The sequence below is a fragment of the Podarcis bocagei genome (assembly GCF_964188305.1).
Source record: "Podarcis bocagei genome assembly, chromosome: 2".
NCBI classification, from domain to species: domain Eukaryota; kingdom Metazoa; phylum Chordata; class Lepidosauria; order Squamata; family Lacertidae; genus Podarcis; species Podarcis bocagei.
In genome coordinates this window covers 895,407-909,674 of record NC_138126.1, presented here as the reverse complement: position 1 = coordinate 909,674, position 14,268 = coordinate 895,407, and the positions used below count along the sequence as shown (strand labels likewise).

The window sequence follows — 14,268 nt, the reverse complement described above, 5'->3', positions numbered from 1 at the left end:
AGGGGCGAGAGAGGAGGAGCCCCTCCCCCCGCTGCAAGGGGGTTGTGAGGGGGGGAGAGAGAGAGAGACCCTTTTCTGCCCCCCTCCCAAGAGGGTCCCCGTCGTGTCTCTGAGGGGCGAGAGACGAGGAGCCCCTCCCCCCGCTGCAAGGGGGTTGTGAGGGGGGGGAGAGAGAGACCCCTTTCTGCCCCCCTCCCAAGAGGGTCCCCGTCGTGTCTCTGAGGGGCGAGAGAGAAGGAGCCCCTCCCCCCGCTGCAATGGGGTTGTGAGGGGGGGAGAGAGAGACCCCTTTCTGCCCCCCTCCCAAGAGGGTCCCCGTCGTGTCTCTGAGGGGCGAGAGAGGAGGAGCCCCTCCCCCCGCTGCAATGGGGTTGTGAGGGGGGGAGAGAGAGACCCCTTTCTGCTCCCCTCCCAAGAGGGTCCCCGTCGTGTCTCTGAGGGGTGAGAGAGGAGGAGCCCCTCCCCCCGCTGCAATGGGGTTGTGAGGGGGGAGGGAGAGAGACCCCTTTCTGCTCCCCTCCCAAGAGGGTCCCCGTCGTGTCTCTGAGGGGTGAGAGAGGAGGAGCCCCTCCCCCCGCTGCAATGGGGTTGTGAGGGGGGGAGAGAGAGACCCCTTTCTGCCCCCCTCCCAAGAGGGTCCCCGTCGTGTCTCTGAGGGGCGAGAGAGGAGGAGCCCCTCCCCCCGCTGCAAGGGGGTTGTGAGGGGGGGGGAGAGAGAGAGACCCCTTTCTGCCCCCCTCCCAAGAGGGTCCCCGTCGTGTCTCTGAGGGGCGAGAGAGGAGGAGCCCCTCCCCCCGCTGCAATGGGGTTGTGAGGGGGGGGAGAGAGAGAGACCCCTTTCTGCCCCCCTCCCAAGAAGGTCCCCGTCGTGTCTCTGAGGGGCGAGAGAGGAGGAGCCCCTCCCCCCGCTGCAAGGGGGTTGTGAGGGGGGAGAGAGAGACCCCTTTCTGCCCCCCTCCCAAGAGGGTCCCCGTCGTGTCTCTGAGGGGCGAGAGAGGAGGAGCCCCTCCCCCCGCTGCAATGGGGTTGTGAGGGGGGGAGAGAGAGAGAGACCCCTTTCTGCCCCCCTCCCAAGAGGGTCCCCGTCGTGTCTCTGAGGGGCGAGAGAGGAGGAGCCCCTCCCCCCGCTGCAAGGGGGTTGTGAGGGGGGGGGAGAGAGACCCCTTTCTGCCCCCCTCCCAAGAGGGTCCCCGTCGTGTCTCTGAGGGGCGAGAGAGGAGGAGCCCCTCCCCCCGCTGCAAGGGGGTTGTGAGGGGGGGGGAGAGAGAGAGAGACCCCTTTCTGCCCCCCTCCCAAGAGGGTCCCCGTCGTGTCTCTGAGGGGCGAGAGAGGAGCAGCCCCTCCCCCCGCTGCAATGGGGTTGTGAGGGGGGGAGAGAGAGAGAGACCCCTTTCTGCCCCCTCCCAAGAGGGTCCCCGTCGTGTCTCTGAGGGGCGAGAGAGGAGGAGCCCCTCCCCCCGCTGCAAGGGGGTTGTGAGGGGGGGGAGAGAGAGACCCCTTTCTGCTCTCCCCCCAAGAGGGTCCCCGTCGTGTCTCTGAGGGGCGAGAGAGGAGGAGCCCCTCCCCCCGCTGCAAGGGGGTTGTGAGGGGGGGGAGAGAGAGACCCCTTTCTGCCCCCCTCCCAAGAGGGTCCCCGTCGTGTCTCTGAGGGGCGAGAGAGGAGGAGCCCCTCCCCCCGCTGCAAGGGGGTTGTGAGTGGGGGAGAGAGAGACCCCTTTCTGCCCCCCTCCCAAGAGGGTCCCCGTCGTGTCTCTGAGGGGCGAGAGAGGAGGAGCCCCTCCCCCCGCTGCAATGGGGTTGTGAGGGGGGGAGAGAGAGAGACCCCTTTCTGCCCCCCTCCCAAGAGGGTCCCCGTCGTGTCTCTGAGGGGCGAGAGAGGAGGAGCCCCTCCCCCCGCTGCAATGGGGTTGTGAGGGGGGGGAGAGAGAGACCCCTTTCTGCTCCCCTCCCAAGAGGGTCCCCGTCGTGTCTCTGAGGGGTGAGAGAGGAGGAGCCCCTCCCCCCGCTGCAATGGGGTTGTGAGGGGGGGAGAGAGAGACCCCTTTCTGCCCCCCTCCCAAGAGGGTCCCCGTCGTGTCTCTGAGGGGCGAGAGAGGAGGAGCCCCTCCCCCCGCTGCAAGGGGGTTGTGAGGGGGGGGGAGAGAGAGAGACCCCTTTCTGCCCCCCTCCCAAGAGGGTCCCCGTCGTGTCTCTGAGGGGCGAGAGAGGAGGAGCCCCTCCCCCCGCTGCAATGGGGTTGTGAGGGGGGGGAGAGAGAGAGACCCCTTTCTGCCCCCCTCCCAAGAAGGTCCCCGTCGTGTCTCTGAGGGGCGAGAGAGGAGGAGCCCCTCCCCCCGCTGCAAGGGGGTTGTGAGGGGGGAGAGAGAGACCCCTTTCTGCCCCCCTCCCAAGAGGGTCCCCGTCGTGTCTCTGAGGGGCGAGAGAGGAGGAGCCCCTCCCCCCGCTGCAATGGGGTTGTGAGGGGGGGAGAGAGAGAGAGACCCCTTTCTGCCCCCCTCCCAAGAGGGTCCCCGTCGTGTCTCTGAGGGGCGAGAGAGGAGGAGCCCCTCCCCCCGCTGCAAGGGGGTTGTGAGGGGGGGGAGAGAGACCCCTTTCTGCCCCCCTCCCAAGAGGGTCCCCGTCGTGTCTCTGAGGGGCGAGAGAGGAGGAGCCCCTCCCCCCGCTGCAAGGGGGTTGTGAGGGGGGGGAGAGAGAGAGAGACCCCTTTCTGCCCCCCTCCCAAGAGGGTCCCCGTCGTGTCTCTGAGGGGCGAGAGAGGAGGAGCCCCTCCCCCCGCTGCAATGGGGTTGTGAGGGGGGGAGAGAGAGAGAGACCCCTTTCTGCCCCCCTCCCAAGAGGGTCCCCGTCGTGTCTCTGAGGGGCGAGAGAGGAGGAGCCCCTCCCCCCGCTGCAAGGGGGTTGTGAGGGGGGGGAGAGAGAGACCCCTTTCTGCTCTCCCCCCAAGAGGGTCCCCGTCGTGTCTCTGAGGGGCGAGAGAGGAGGAGCCCCTCCCCCCGCTGCAAGGGGGTTGTGAGGGGGGGGAGAGAGAGACCCCTTTCTGCCCCCCTCCCAAGAGGGTCCCCGTCGTGTCTCTGAGGGGCGAGAGAGGAGGAGCCCCTCCCCCCGCTGCAAGGGGGTTGTGAGGGGGGGAGAGAGAGACCCCTTTCTGCCCCCCTCCCAAGAGGGTCCCCGTCGTGTCTCTGAGGGGCGAGAGAGGAGGAGCCCCTCCCCCCGCTGCAATGGGGTTGTGAGGGGGGGAGAGAGAGAGACCCCTTTCTGCCCCCCTCCCAAGAGGGTCCCCGTCGTGTCTCTGAGGGGCGAGAGAGGAGGAGCCCCTCCCCCCGCTGCAATGGGGTTGTGAGGGGGGGGAGAGAGAGACCCCTTTCTGCCCCCCTCCCAAGAGGGTCCCCGTCGTGTCTCTGAGGGGCGAGAGAGGAGGAGCCCCTCCCCCCGCTGCAATGGGGTTGTGAGGGGGGGGAGAGAGAGAGACCCCTTTCTGCCCCCCTCCCAAGAGGGTCCCCGTCGTGTCTCTGAGGGGCGAGAGAGGAGGAGCCCCTCCCCCCGCTGCAAGGGGGTTGTGAGGGGGGGAGAGAGAGACCCCTTTCTGCCCCCCTCCCAAGAGGGTCCCCGTCGTGTCTCTGAGGGGCGAGAGAGGAGGAGCCCCTCCCCCCGCTGCAATGGGGTTTTGAGGGGGGGGAGAGAGAGACCCCTTTCTGCCCCCCTCCCAAGAGGGTCCCCGTCGTGTCTCTGAGGGGCGAGAGAGGAGGAGCCCCTCCCCCCGCTGCAAGGGGGTTGTGAGGGGGGGGAGAGAGAGACCCCTTTCTGCCCCCCTCCCAAGAGGGTCCCCCTCGTGTCTCTAAGGGGCGAGAGAGGAGGAGCCCCTCCCCCCGCTGCAAGGGGGTTGTGAGGGGGGGGAGAGAGAGACCCCTTTCTGCCCCCCACCAGAGGGTCCCCGTCGTGTCTCTGAGGGGCGAGAGAGGAGGAGCCCCTCCCCCCGCTGCAAGGGGGTTGTGAGGGGGGGGAGAGAGAGACCCCTTTCTGCCCCCCTCCCAAGAGGGTCCCCCTCGTGTCTCTAAGGGGCGAGAGAGGAGGAGCCCCTCCCCCCGCTGCAAGGGGGTTGTGAGGGGGGGGAGAGAGAGACCCCTTTCTGCCCCCCACCAGAGGGTCCCCGTCGTGTCTCTGAGGGGCGAGAGAGGAGGAGCCCCTCCCCCCGCTGCAATGGGGTTGTGAGGGGGGGGAGAGAGAGACCCCTTTCTGCCCCCCTCCCAAGAGGGTCCCCGTCGTGTCTCTGAGGGGCGAGAGAGGAGGAGCCCCTCCCCCCGCTGCAAGGGGGTTGTGAGGGGGGGAGAGAGAGACCCCTTTCTGCCCCCCACCAGAGGGTCCCCGTCGTGTCTCTGAGGGGCGAGAGAGGAGGAGCCCCTCCCCCCGCTGCAATGGGGTTGTGAGGGGGGGGAGAGAGAGAGACCCCTTTCTGCCCCCCACCAGAGGGTCCCCGTTGTGTCTCTGAGGGGCGAGAGAGGAGGAGCCCCTCCCCCCGCTGCTGCTTCCCCTCAACGACTTTTCCCGCCTTTTCCCAACTTCCCGCCCTTCGGGATCTGAGCCTCGCCTCAGTTTCAGGCGCCGAGGAGGCAGATTCCCCGGGATCCCTGCTTCCTGAGGGGATTTCTTCTCATTCGCCCTGATTTCTGCTCATATATCTGGCTTTTGGAGCTTCTCTCTGCTTCTGTATAAAAAGCCCCTCACCACCGCCTGCCTCCCATACAGTATGTCAAAGTCTGATTTCTTCCCATTTGCTGGGTATAATTCTTCCTCCAGGACTGTTCTTCCTTCCTGGCTTCCCAACTCATAATTCTTCCCTCCCTGTCCTTAAATAGCTGCTTGGGGTCTAGTTTGGGGCCTGCATAAAGAACCTCCTCTCTTTTCTCCTTTTAGCGGTAGGTATAAATTCATAGCCAAAAGCCTCATTGATACACAATCTTCCATCCGATGCCTGCTTACTCGGGAGTAAGTCCTACTCTGCTCCCAGTTCAGGCAGTTCTGCTAGCAGGAGGCCAAAGGACCCAGAGTGGTTTGCAACCAGGGTGGTTTCCAAATGCTGCCCTTTTTGATACGTTTCCATTTATTCTTTTGCGTGGGGACTGGCCAGATTGAAAACCCCCCACCCCATTCAAAAGAAAGACTTGCAAAAGATTTCAAAGGCGGAATTTCCAAAAGATGGCACTTTGTCCTGAATTTAAGACAAGTCAGTCGAAAAATCATGGGCTTTTTTGGCGTTTATTTGGGGCCTTGTCTAAAAAAAAAAAAAAGCACTACAATTTTGGGCTTGTCCTGGTTTTTACTTTTTGAAATATGGCAACACTAATTATTCTGGGCTCTGCTTGAACGGAAACTCCCTTTTAGAGCTCAGTCGGTAGAGCATGAGACTCTGAATCTATGGGTCAGGGGTTTGAGCCCCACTTTGGGCAAAATACCTTGATTCCAGGGGGTTGGGCTAGATGACCCTCGTGGTCCCTTCCAACTCTGCAATTCTAGATCGCCCTCTTGTGGGCAGTGGAGGAATGATGTAATGTTGGTTGGTGGGAACTGTTCTTGAGTGTTGCCTTGTCACACACATGCAACACCACAACAGTCCTGTGAAAGGAAGGGAGGAGCATTTCTGCAGGCTGATGTCCATCCATCCAGCTGCCCAGGCCCCAGCACCTCCCCCTAAGAGTGAAGGGTCCCAGTCTGGAAATCCTCCCTTCCTGCTGAAGATGAGGCAGTGAGGGACTCCAGACAGACAGAGGCGCCCTTGCTCTGGAATTCCCTTACCAGCAGAGAGACTTCAAAGCAATTGTGGCTCTTGGGTAGAAATCTGGGATCCAGACATGGCCTAGTCAATCACACCTTGTTTCAACATCCATCTAACACAAGGAAAAGAAAATCCCCCCATCATTTAGCCCGGACACTGAGGTCCACTTCCGAGGGTCTTCTGGCAGTTCCCTCATAATTACAGGGAACCAGGCAGAGGGCCTTCTTGGTAGTGGCGCCCTCCCTGTGGAACACATGCCCCCATAATAAATTATTATTATTATTATTATTATTATTATTATTATTATTATTATTATTTATTATTATTATCATTATCATTATCATTATCATCATCAGATGTCAAAGAGAGAAAGTAACTTTTGGAAGACCTATGAAGGCCTTCAGGGAAATTCTTTATTTTTGACATTTTACATGTTCCTTTGTCATAGAACGAAGCTGGCACCATCCATCCTTTGGTTCTGGCAGGGTTCCAGTTCATGGTCAACAAGATTAAACAGATGCACGTTGGGCTGATGAGGAGGAGGAGAGGGACCAGGAGTGAGACCTTGGGGTCATGTTAGGTAACTCTGGGAAATTGTTGACCCTGTGTGCACTGGCTCGGGAAACTGCAAATCTCATGCTGGGGATGTTTAGGGAACTGATTGAAAATACACCTGCCACTCTCCTAATGGTTGTAGTGCAGATCTTGTTGGCATGCAGAGGGTGGCAAGGCCAGCTGGCTAGTCCCAGGTGGGTCATCTCCCTCCAGCCGTCCCGCTGCAAAGACCCATCAGCCTCTGCTCCGATGTAAATCAGCGACCCAGGCTTCGAAGCCAGGGCACACTATATCAGCAGAGCGAACTGCAGACACAGAATAGGCGTGAGGCTTGTGGAAGCATAATACAACTACGGATTTATTAATCATAAATCAGGACAAAGAAACATTCCATCTCTCTCTTTGTATTCTCAGAGAGACAGAGAAAAGCAAAAGCTATACACACAACAGAAATTCCCAGCATACTGTGCTGGAATGTAAACAGACACGTACCAATCTCATGGCTGCTCCTTAAGGAGGAATGGAAATTATTTATGGAGATCTATGGTGTGAACACATTTGGAGTACTGTGCACAGTTCAGTATCTGGGACCTTTCAGTTTGAAGTGAAGACGAGGAAGGAAGGACATGTCAGATAGAATGGAGAAAGAGGATAGAGAAAAGCCCCCCCCCAATAAAACTAAAACTCATGGAATCCAGTGAAGCATGAAGCAGGAATGGTGGAAGATTTAGGAGAGCGAAAAGAAGGGTCTCCCCCCCCCCTTCTCTGCATCCAGCCAGTCCATGATGGCAACAGCAACAATAAGATAATTACATCAATAGTATGCATTGCTCTGCTGGCAGGACTCCCTCGGATCATGACCAGTTGCAAAAGTGCAAGGAGGCTTTCCACCCTCAGGGCCCAGAGGGGGATCCTGTCTTGGGGCAGCTGGTGGAATTGGAGGAAGTTGACCCTTAGCACTCTGGGTTTGGGACCTACCGGAACCTCCTTCCACATTATACTCATCCATATTGTTTCTCGCCTACGTCATTTTGGGGATAGCATTCTACACACACTTGCGTCACCATGTGCCCCTCCCAACATTGCTCTGAGATGCTCTGGTACGGCCCCTTCTTCCCTGCCCCTTCCCTCCTCATGCAAGACGTGCAGCTGGGAACAGAGCCTTTCCTGGTTATGCCAGGGAATGCCCCTTTTATTTCTCCTGCCACCAAATATATCTATACACATTATATCTGACATAATGCATCTATAAATCAAAAGAATAGATCAGGGTTTCAAGATTACCTTCGGCATATAAGTAGGTGGTTTCAATCTTTCTGTGTCTTCATGGTTCCACTATTGCAACTAGAACAATGGGACTTAAGCTGCTGTTCCTATAATATTAGTCTAACTCTGCTTCCAAAGCAACACCACCAGCCTCAGCTCCACTTTGAGCAACTCTCCATTCCCAAACATTTCCAGCTCCCTCCACCAAACACCAAAACCAGCTCACTCTCAGTCCACCCTCATTCAGAAGCAACACTACAGATTCACACTAAATATTATATTATGCTTACTATTGTGAAATTCTACCTTCATTACTTTAAATAAACGTCTAGACCACGTTACAAACAACAGAAGCTCACATACTCTGCATGCAATTCAGATTTATTTCTTGTTACTGATGTGAAAGTGTCGACTTGGAGAGAACCATGTTCTACACTCTATAAACCCTTTCTCTTCTTTGAGTTAATTCATGGCCTGTAGGTGTTACCGCTCTTAGAGCTCTTACCCCTCAGAGTCTTTTGATGGTTTATAATACTTCCACTACAACTGAACCTCTGTCCACTTCCCTGGGACTTATATTGTTACTCCCCTGTATGAGTTTGTTGATGTTTTGTAAGAACTCCTCTTGTACTGAAGCTCCTTCCACACTCCAAGCATTGAAATGGTTTCTCCGTTCTGTGAGTCCATTGATGGTATCTAAGGTGTCCACTCTGACTAAAGCTCTTTCCACACTCCATACATTTAAATGGTTTCTCCCCCGTGTGAATCAGATGATGGTTTCTAAGGTGTCCACTCTCAGTGAAGCTCTTTCCACACTCCATACATTTAAATGGTTTCTCCCCCGTGTGAATAAGATGATGGTTTGTAAGGTGGCCACTCCGACTGAAGCTCTTTCCACACTCCATGCATTTGAATGGTTTCTCTCCCGTGTGAATATGATGATGGTTTGTAAGGAGTCCACTCCGACTGAAGCTCTTTCCACACTCCATGCATTGAAATGGTTTCTCACCTGTATGAGTCCGTTGATGAATTCTAAGTGTTCCACTATCAGTGAAGCTCTTTCCACACTCCATGCAATTAAATGGTTTTTCACCTGTATGAGTCCGTTGATGAATTCTAAGTGTTCCACTATCAGTGAAGCTCTTCCCACACTGCATGCATTTAAATGGTTTCTCCCCTGTATGGGTCCGTTGATGTTTTCTTAGTGTTCCACTGTTAATGAAGCTCTTACCACAGTCCATGCATTTAAATGGTTTCTCCCCCGTGTGAGTCCGTTGATGAATTCTAAGTGTTCCATTGTGACGGAAGCTCTTTCCACATTCCATGCATTTAAATGGTTTCTCCCCTGTGTGTGTCCGCTGATGAATTCTAAGTTTTCCATTGTCAATGAAACTTTTTCCACATTCCATGCATTTAAATGGTTTCTCCCCCATGTGTGTCCGTTGATGTTTTCTTAATGTTCCACTATCAATGAAGTTCTTTCCACACTCCATGCATTTAAATGGTTTCTCCCCTGTGTGAGTCCGTTGGTGTCTTCTAAATTTCCCACTGTCACTGAAGCTCTTTCCACATTCCATGCACTTAAATGGTTTCTCCCCCGTATGAGTGCGTTGATGAATTCTAAGGTTTCCACTATCAATGAAGTTCTTTCCACATTCCATGCATTTAAATGGTTTCTCCCCAGTGTGAGTGCGTTGATGAATTATAAGTTTTCCACTTCCAGTGAAGCTCTTTCCACATTCCATGCATTTAAATGGTTTCTCCCCAGTGTGAATCCATTGATGAATTCTAAGTTTTCCACTCTCAGTGAAGCTCTTCCCACACTCCATGCATTTAAATGGTTTCTCCTCCTTGTGAATCCATTGATGTCTTCTTAGCGTTCCACTATAAGTGAAGCTTTTTTCGCACTCTATACATTTAAATGGTTTCTCACCCGTGTGAATCCGTTGATGTTTTCTTAGTGTTCCACCATCAATGTAGCTCTTTCCGCACTCCATACATTTAAATGGTTTCTCCCCCTTGTGAGTCCGTTGATGACTTCTAAGTATTTGATTAGAAGTGAAGCCGTTTCCACACTCCATACATTTAAATAGTTTTCCCCCTGTGTGAGTCCGTTGATGACTTCTAAGTATTCGATTATCAGTGAAGCTTTTTCCACACTCCATACATTTAAAAGGTTTTCCCCCTGTGTGAGTTTGAAGATGAAAATTTAGGCTTCCACTCCTACTGAAATTCTTTCCACACTCCATACATTTAAATAGTTTTCCCCCTGTGTGAGTCCGTTGATGACTTCTAAGTATTCGATTAGCATAGAAGCTCTTTCCACACTCCATACATTTAAAAGGTTTTGCACCTGTGTGAGTCCGTTGATGTTTTCTAAGGTCTCCACTCTGACTGAAGCTCTTTCCACACTCCATGCATTTAAAGGGTTTCTCCCCCGTGTGAGTCCGTTGATGTCTTCTTAGTGTTCCATTATTAGTGAAACTTTTCCCACATGCCATACATTTAAATAGTTTCTCCCCCGTGTGAGTCCCTTTATGTTTTCTTAGTGCTCCCTTATAAGTGAAGCTCTTCCCACACTCCTCGCATTTAAATGGTTTTTCCCCTGTGTGAATTCGATGATGGATTCGAAGTGTTCCTCTATCAATGAAGCTCTTTCCACACTCCATGCATTTAAAAGGTTTCTCTCCACTGTGAGTCCATTGATGTCTTCTTAGTACTTGATTAGAAGTAAAGCGCTTTCCACAGTCCTTACATTTATATGGTTTTCCCCCCGTGTGAGTCCGTTGATGTTTTCTTAGTGTTCCACTGCTACTGAAGCTCTTCCCACACTCCATACTTTCAAATTATTTCTCCTCTCTCTTTTCACACTCCATACATTTAAATGGTTTCTTTGTTAATCCTATTGGACATTGCCGACCAGAATTCTGACTGCCTTCTCCATTTTCTTCTTAAACGGGGGGTGGGGGAGAAAATCCTATTTATTTTCTGGGAAGAGAACAAAGGAATATTACACACATGAATTACAACCTTCACTTATTTTAACAGCTTTTACATTCTCTCCTGTCCTCCATATGTTCCAAATTTTTAGGAAATGCAAATGAAATAATGTCAAATAATAGTAATGCATCATCAACATTTCATAACCCTTAATTATAGTTAATGAAGCAGCATTATCTTAGAATACGGTTGAACTGTGGACTTTACGTTTTATAAAAAGTGGTTTCTCACAGGAACGGGAGCTGCTTATGTCCATGAACCTGGCCAATATTCATCAGGGTCCTAAGTTCACCATGAAGTTCTTCATCCTCTGTACAATAATCTGTTGGGTGTAGTGAAGGGTTAACTTTCTGTGCCTCGAGCCTGAGAGGAGGAGACAACAAGGGAAGTAAGCCAGGACCTGAGGAAAGCAGCTTGGAATGCTGTGTACTGAGTGGAAATCGAAAGCATTCTGTTACGACGCTGCAAGCAGAGAGAGAAGATGCAGCTTAACACGGATGGCTATTGGAGATTGTAAATACACTATTTTGTTCCAATAAAGAGATATTAGGACAGAAGAAACGTTTGGGACTGATTTACTGCTCTTTCAACACACGACCGCTGTGCAACTTTGCTAATTGCTAATTGCTTTACGACCTGCAGAGGCTCACAGGGGAAGTGTGGCTGGGCGCCGAACAATAAAGCAATAAAACTATCGAACATAATCCTCCACCCCTTGGGCCACATTTTGTCCCCTTCGACCTCTAGATCTTTATTAATCACCTGCACAGTCCCTTTGGCCTAAGGACTTCCATATTGACCATTTTTGGAGACCCATATATAAGTCTAGTGACAAGGCTTGGTGCTTGTGGTCGGTTGAAGGAGTGCTCAGTTGGAGAATGTTCTTGGGGTGGGACCTCCATCTCTCAGCCTTGCATTCTTGAATGGAGAGAGCTCGAGATGCAGAAGGAAAGCAGCTGGAGCCTGACTGCTGGGAAGGCCAGATTGAGACACCCACCCCAATTATGATTTATAATAATTATATGCCACCGGGTCTCGCACCCGCCTCCTGACACTGGCTTATCTTAGCGGAGATTCCCTGTCCAGGCCTCTCTCACTGTTCTTCCTCCTTTGCCCTGGGTGGCCAAGGGCTTCTGGATATTCTAGCTCTGCTCCAACTGGGAATTATTTATTAAATTGTTATACCTCTCTTCATTTGAAGATCACAAGATAAAAATATGTGTGACACTGAAAAAGGTATTAAAGGTGAATAACACTTATTGTGGGAAAGAAAAGAAAGAAGATGAAACCAGCGGTGTGTCCACCTGAATAGAAGAGACCAATCTTCAAATCAGTTTCATATTCCCTGGCTGTATTTTTCAGCCACGATTGTGACTCGGAATCTTAGCCACACTTTATTCTAGAATATCAGCTGGATCTCTTTGTAATAGGAGCCAGACATCCCTGGGGTTTCATCCAGACATTCCTTTAGTGTGGGCAGCAGCAGCAGCGGAGGAAGGAAGCGAGCAATTTGGGGGAAAGGATTTCCTTCAGAAGGTCTTCCCCAGCAGCCAGCAGGGTTGATAAACTGCTCAGTGGGGACACCTTGGATTTATACTGCTAGGGTCTGGATACCAATCACAATCCCTAGGAAATGTCTCAAGAACCCTTAAGATCCAATTTCACCAACTCCCACGTAACACTGAGCCCTAGAGGAACCTTCTATGCTGAGTTGAGGCACCTCTGGCCCTCCAGATGTAGTACCACCTGCCCAAGCAAGGATGGCCCATGGCCAGGGAGGATGGGAGTCTTATCTGGGGGGGGGGAAACTTTCCCCTTCTTCCCCCTCCTCTGAAAACGCTGAATATCTGTATTTTGTTTCCTCCTTCCTCCGTGATCTCCAACATCTTCCTGATGCAGTCCAACCAACTGCACACATTCCCAAATCATCCTGCACCACTGACTTCCCGAGGCGGCTGCATTGTGTCTAGGAGACTGGCAATGGGACAGCACCTTCCACTGGATGAGAGGATAGAGGGTTAAATCAGGGCTGGCCAAATGGGACTCCGCTCCCTCCCCTCCTTGCCCCTCCCTGCACCTCCTGCCTGAGGGGGCTGCCTCAGTTTCCCTCACGGTGAAGCAGGCCCCGAGAACAGTCTTCTCTCTCCCCCCAAAATACAGGAAACACGACAAAGAAGGCCTTGGAGTGTCACCGTGGAACATATATAGTGGAACTGATATAGTGAGAATAAAAGAAACCTGGTGGATGGGGAGGAGGAGTTGGGCGCAGGTGTCTCTGGGGAGGAGCCCTTTAGATGCTTCTGCACAGAAACAGGCATGTGGGAGAGACTGGAGTTGCCAAGAGCGAAGCCTCAAAGGGGGGGATAATAAAGGGGGCTTCCTCCCTTTCCTCTCCCCCCCCCCCATGGTTGGACTCGCTCTAACAGCCCCCAGCGCCCCCTGCAGCTCCTGATCTGGGACCTAAGGCAGGGCAAGGACTGAGCTTCAGGGGAGGAGAGGGTGGCTGGATCGGGGCTCCTGCTCAGGGATCTCTCCCTGGTCTACGCGGATTCCTGGGCAGGAGGGAGAGGTCAAGGCAGGCGCCCCCAGTCCCTCTCTCTTTCTCCAAGATGGCTTCCATCCCTCCCCCAGGGATGATGCTTCCCTTCCTCCCTCCACCTCCAAGGGTCCCCTTTCCCCAGAGGACCCCCTGGCCGGCTCAGCCTTCCTGCCAAATCTCTCCCCATCCCAGGAGGGAGACGGGGGGGGGTCTCCATCCAGGCCTCTCTCGCCCCCATTAACCCTTCTCCCCCCAAAGGGGACCCACCAAGCCAGCATGGCGGCGCCCCAGGGATTCCTGCCAGGGGGTTCAAGTCCCAGCCCGGGGGGGGGGCTCCTATTTTTATTGCCTCAAAGGCACCCAAGGGGGGGCAGGGGAGTTGAGCATCTCTTGACAGCTGAGCATCTCCTTGCGTTGCAAAGGAGATCTTGCAGTGCAAACCCTGCCGGTGCTCCCTCTGCAGAAAGCCCCCCGCCCCCCCGCATTTCCCATAGTAAAAGGCAGGAAGGCTGATCTCTGGGGGGGGGGGCGTGCAATGCAATCCCTGCGAATGGAGGGGTCTCGATCTTCAGCCGGATTGCATGCATCGGGGCCTCTGCTGATAGCGCCCAAGACGTGAGTTGTTGTTGGGGGGGGGTCCCTGCCCCCTTCCCCCCCCCCGCCCTTCGCCCCCTCCCCCCCGCAGCTTTACCTCTTTGTCCTCTCTGTCCCTCCGCTTCCCTCGCTCGCTATTCTTTTCCGATTTCCTTTCTCGGGGGGTCCCCAAGGACGCGCCCCCTTTTGGGGAGGGGCTCCTTTCCCCTCCCCTCCAGCTCGGCAATTTCCGACGGTCTCCGGCTTCCTTTCCGAATGTCTCTGCCCAGAGAGCTATGAAGAAGAGCCGCCCCGCCGGAAGGGGGGGCGGGGGGAGCGGGCGAGGCCGGAGCGGAGGGGGGCAAATTGGGCAAGCTTCCCGCCCCGGAGTTTTCTCCCGGGAGGGGCGTCTCCTTCCCTGCCGGCAGCTGAAAGCAGCTCCTTCTTCCGCATGCAAAGGAACCGAGCCGCCACTGTTGCGCTTCCCTCCAGCGAAAGCTGCAGAACCCCCCAGTCTACTTTGAGGGGACGCCCTCAGCAAGGGAGGGGGCAGGTGTAAAGTTGA

General features: G+C 54.3%; 1 protein-coding gene across 4 annotated transcripts in view; it reads right to left on the bottom strand.

The window, feature by feature from the left end:
- LOC308580471 (uncharacterized protein) overlaps positions 1-14,268 on the bottom strand; it is a 59,394-nt gene extending 45,126 nt beyond the window's left edge. For 2 of the 4 annotated variants that reach the window (XM_081182162.1, XM_081182163.1), the window contains exon 1: positions 13,822-14,268. Coding sequence is in view for 1 of the 4 variants with exons in the window: in XM_081182161.1 (XP_081038287.1) it covers positions 8,173-10,428 (2,256 nt within the window). In the remaining 3 variants the exon portion in view is untranslated. Of the gene's footprint in view, positions 1-7,779; positions 10,580-10,838; positions 10,955-13,821 lie in introns of those variants that run through there. The other 2 variants (XM_081182161.1, XR_014004825.1) reach the window with 2 other exon arrangements.